Source organism: Lactuca virosa, chromosome 3 (genome assembly GCF_052849685.1).
Source record: "Lactuca virosa cultivar CGN04683 chromosome 3, Lactuca_virosa_CGN04683_v6, whole genome shotgun sequence".
Classification (NCBI taxonomy): Eukaryota; Viridiplantae; Streptophyta; class Magnoliopsida; order Asterales; family Asteraceae; genus Lactuca; species Lactuca virosa.
Window position 1 is genome coordinate 46,537,179 of NC_136428.1, and position 5,080 is coordinate 46,542,258.

The 5,080-nt window shown below is 32.9% G+C and overlaps 1 protein-coding gene across 1 annotated transcript; it reads right to left on the minus strand.

The window, feature by feature from the left end:
* Positions 1-3,002: 3,002 nt before the first annotated feature.
* LOC145163467 (glycosyltransferase BC10-like) lies at positions 3,003-4,862 on the minus strand. The gene is made up of 7 exons (XM_079082305.1): positions 4,799-4,862; positions 4,268-4,629; positions 3,790-3,906; positions 3,561-3,661; positions 3,403-3,474; positions 3,179-3,260; positions 3,003-3,083 (listed from the first exon to the last, which is right to left on the minus strand). Exons 1-7 carry the CDS (start codon positions 4,860-4,862, stop codon positions 3,003-3,005), a joined length of 879 nt encoding a protein of 292 aa, XP_078938431.1.
* Positions 4,863-5,080: the final 218 nt, after the last annotated feature.

Consider the following 5,080-nt stretch of genomic DNA (forward strand, 5'->3'; position numbering starts at 1 on the left):
CAACTTTATTCATAATAGTTAGTTTATTAAATATTTAAGTAATTTGCTCTAATTTTATGTATAAACGTTTTTTTGATGTCTATTTAATTTCTATTATTATTTTCATGATGTCATATTTTGCATCTATACAATTACATATTCAATACGGTTGTTAGATGTTCTGAGGTTCCCACAATACGTAAGATTTTTCCTCTCAACCACTATTTTTTCAATTTCATTAAGATTTATCTTTTTCAATTTCATTAAGATTTATCTTTGCAGTTTCACCGTTGTTTATTAGGTTCCTACCCAATCTCTCTCTCTCTCTCTCTCTCTCTCTATCTCTTTCTTACTCTCTCTCTCTCTCTCTCTCTCTCTGTGTGTGTATATATATATATATATATATATATATATATATATATATATATATATATATATATACTAACGTCCCAAAAACCATAGTAAATTTATTTTTTCATTTTTTAGGAGGGAATAAACCATTTTTCCATAAAACATAAGTCATCAAAATATTTTTCACAACCATATCATAAAATCAGAGTATTAAAACATAATATCTCTCGAAACATATCAACCGCTAGATGATGTGTACAGTCATGCCTTCGTGCTTGCCCTGATTCTCATAAGTACCTGGAACAATTAAATCTATAAATGTAAGCCAAAGCTTACTGAGTTTCCTAAAATACCCCACACAACAATACACATACAATGCATGTATACATTAGATTTTAGTTTGACTAGACCGCCTCGCAAAGCCTACAGTACACCTGGCCCGCTCTCCTGAGCCTACAACACGAGGCTAGACTACTCTCCTTGGGTCTACAATATCAACTGGACCGCCCGGGTATCTTGGTCAACAGCATAGAGCATGACGACCTCAACCCAACCATATTATGCCAACATATGCAAATAAACAGACAATAACCAGCAAACACATGTAATCATAACAGATCTTACAATCTAACATATCGCTTAGCATAACAACAACCTACATACAAGGATACATACTTCAATACAAAGTATAGTAAGAAAACTAACCTCGCAGGCTGACAGACAATCAACACAGCTCACACAAAACAAAGACTGCTGCTATGAGCCACATATATAACAATTAGAGATACATCCTCAATTTATAGCCTAAAAACCCTTAGGTTGACCAAAAGTCCTTGCTTTATAGATAAGAATGTCCAATGCATGTCTTCAACTCTAGTTAGGTCAAAGGTGGTGGAAATGAGGTTAAAACCTCATGCATGGGACCAAAACTCTATAGAACTTCAGATCTGGAACACGAAACCACAAAAGGACCTCAAAGATCCATAAAGTTGCCAAGTTTATGGAAAACATCCACTCGAACCACTTTAAACACAAAGAAAAGTGTAGAATTGGCTAAATCTAGAAGGATATCACACAAAGGTAGAAACTTAAGGACTTACAAAAGTCTAGAATGTACGCAAGAAGGTGATGAGGAGGTTTGCTTGTTGGATATATGCACCAAGAACAACTTATATTTCCTCAATACCACCAAAAACTTCAAGATGTCAACAATGGAGGCTATCGTCGCTTTAATTCGAAAAGGAGGTGATGGAGGTTGATGTTCAGCAAACCCTAGCCATCACATCACTTAAATAAGGCTTCAAACCTTAAAAAATAAGGTTTTGCATGTTGGCCGCAACCACGTCATGGCCAAGACCATGCCACGTCGTGGTACATAAAAGAAAGATGTGATTCACATCTGGTGTGGTCACGTCGTAGGCACACAAAACCTAATATTTTTAAAGTCTTAAATGGCAAGAACTCAAAAGAAGCATATAATGGAACCGGTGTTATAATATATATATATATATATATATATATATATATATATATATATATATATATATATATATACACATATATCTATATATATACATACATACATACATTCGCTTAAAAAAATAAAAAAAATGATTGTTTTTTAATTTTTTTGATTTTTTTTAAAACATTTAGGGAATATATATATATATATATATATATATATATATATATATATATATATATATATATATATATATATATATATATATATATATAGGCCTATGTTATTCTATTCAAACTAATTATTGTGTTATTGTATGCATAAATATGGGCCAATCATTTTACTTATTTTAAGAAAGTGATTAATACATATTATTGAATTAAAAATAATCGAAAAATATCATGTAGTTTAACTAGAAGGATATTTTAGTCAATTAACATAGATTTAATAAAGGAAGTTTGCATATTTTAAGGGATCATAGATTCTTTTAATTTTAAAAATCTGATTTTATGAATTATTAGGTTTTTAATTCGGACATTCTGACAGAATATGTTTGAATATATTCAAAAATAAAAAAATTCTTGAACCATAAAATAATAAAAATATTCTTGAACATATTTTTCTTATAGAATAACAAATTCTCGAACCAGCAATTGAAGAATTAAAACAAAAATTATATTAATTCTTATAGAATACATGTAACAATTGCTAAGAAATACATTTATTGTTAAAGAATAAAACTAAAAAACCTTTCAAAACGGGAAAGAAAACATCAAAATATAAGAACTACTAATACATTCTAAAAGAATAATGTGGTCCGTTTCAATTTTGTGGTCCGTTCTTCAAGCATCAACTTCTGTGATTCCAACAGAATTGGAATTCGTGATTCCATTCCAACATAATTGGTATTCGTGATTCCATTCCACTAGAATTGGAATCTCACTAATATCATACATTGAATCATCTACATAAACATAGTTGATACCTTTTCAGAATTCAACCTTGTCAAGATCCTGCACTGTCCACATAAATGAAGTGTTAAATTAGAAAAAAAAACATAAATTGAAATATGAATCAATTCATAAAATGCAGCCAAAAAACTGGTCAAGAACAAACTGTACCTTTTAGAGCAATTGACATGTTCAGAACCCATAACTTTAGGATAGAGTTCAAGCTTTTAGACCAAATTTGCCTCTTTTATCATCATACATCAGACTCCATTAAAAATATTTTTTAATATGACGTCATCATATGCAACAACTTTTGCATGGCTTCGAATTAAAGCAGTCAACTGATATTTTCATTTTAAAAAGCCAATAAAATTGTTAAAATATGTACATTTGCATACAGTTTTATAATAATATTAAAAATGAAAATATAATTAACCTGTGAGCCTTTTCGCCATTTCCTCATTGGTATAATAGAAGACATCCTAGGATTATAGCGACCTTCTTTCATATCAAGAAAGCTTAAAAACAAGAACATAAACCCAAGATCAATACACAGACCAGAGTAAAATTACTTATATACCCTTTATAGAATGAAAAAAAGAGAGGTTTAATTTAAATTTTAAAATAAGGGATTATTACAAGAGATGGTTGCCCACTTACCTGTCCACAAAACTTTTAGAAGAGCCCATGGGATAGTTGTAAATATAGGTAAAATTGTACAAGGTAACACAGCTGCAGGAAAAGGCTAAAATGGTCATTTACTCTGATTTGCTATAACTATAGCTACTATAACAACAGTCTTTTAAGGATATACTTACCTGTCTAATAAGAGAAGAAATCTCTGGTTTGCTGGATTTTCAAGAGCTGCTTGAAGAAGCAATCTTTCGGCTTCAATCATGGTTGATTCACCCCAATCTACCTGCAACATCACCACTGAAATCATTTCACAAGAAAATAGACAATTTGAATGCTATTGATTTGATGATTATAAAGATAAAGAATTTATAGAACACTAGGAAAGAAATACAAAGAGGAATCTTTGATTACCTTGATGCTGTTGCTTAACTGTCGATTGTAGAAGAAGTTGGACCTTGTGGTGGTTTCATCGAATATGAAACCAGGCTCTGAATGAACATAAATTGAGTAATTCGCTGCATCAGCATTCTGCACATATGTTATTTACTCTATGGATTTATGGACAAGAGAACAAATCCCAGCAATTTAAGATCTATGAATGATCCATGGAAGTGTTCGAAATTAAATTACTAGCTATCAATGAAGTTTTGGGTGTTCAGATAAAACACATTCTTCAATTTGCTATAATCGCTTTCAAATAGTGCATATAAACACCCCTGATTCGTTTACATTTTTAGTAATTCAATGTTGATTAAATCAAGCTATGTATTCATCTGATTAACCGTATTTAAATCCAATCAAATGATACAGAAACGAAGAAAGAGATGGGATGATGATGATAACTGATTAATGGATGATTTAACACTACAGAAATGTTTTTAGCACTAACCTCGAAGAAGCTTTGCCAGAGGAAATCAAGGGACAGATCGCGACGGACTAGAAACAAGTAAGCAATTCTAGGGTTTCCTTCAAAACCCTCATCATCGATCATCGGAAGCTGAGATTGCCGATAAACTCGACCTGAAGAAGACTGTGGGGAAGTATCATAATAAAACTGAATTCGTGCAAGTGTCATGACTAAAAAATGATGCTCAGAAGAATCAAAAGCTTCCAAATAAGCCACAAATTCTGGGATTTTGAAAACAATGAAGATGAAACAGGTGGTGCTCTTTTCATCATAGTTTCTTCTGGTATCTCCGCTTCTTAGGGTAAATTCATGGTGATGTGCATATAGACCATAGACGTAGCTTCCTGAAGAATTGGGGAAAACTTAATGGGTACTTCAATGGAGATGGGAAAACTTTATGGGCACTTCAATGGAGATGTGAGAACGTGTGTACTGCGTGAATCTCAAAATCATTGAGGCGTCTCTATTTTCTGTTAAATAGAGATGATCGAGAAGAGAGAACAGAGTACGTACGGATGCAATGTGCAACGTTGGGGCGGCGATTGAGAAGACGTTCCAGTACGACGACAAAAACCATGGATGTAAGGGTTGACGGAGGAACTCGGTGGATGTGGTTCAAGGGTTGGCGACGACGGTGACCTGGAGGGACATGGTCGGAGATGAGATCAAGAAGGCCTAGGGCAGATCATCGAAGATTGATGCCACCTTACCTCGCGAGCTGCTTCTGCTTATTTGTCGACGAAGATCCCGTCGATTGTCCCCATTGATCGACTGATCCCTTAGCTCGATCTAATG

What these genes read in the sequence shown, in the direction of transcription:
- LOC145163467 (XM_079082305.1), bottom strand. Translation starts at nt 4,862, where the DNA reads ATGGTTTTTGTCGTCGTACTGGAACGTCTTCTCAATCGCCGCCCCAAC. An exon ending in TCTGGCAAAGCTTCTTCGAG is followed by an intron (nt 3,907 to 4,267) that starts GTTAGTGCTAAA and finishes ACATATGTGCAG; the next exon opens with AATGCTGATGCAGCGAATTA. An exon ending in AATGGCGAAAAGGCTCACAG is followed by an intron (nt 3,084 to 3,178) that starts GTTAATTATATT and finishes TGAAAATATCAG; the next exon opens with TTGACTGCTTTAATTCGAAG.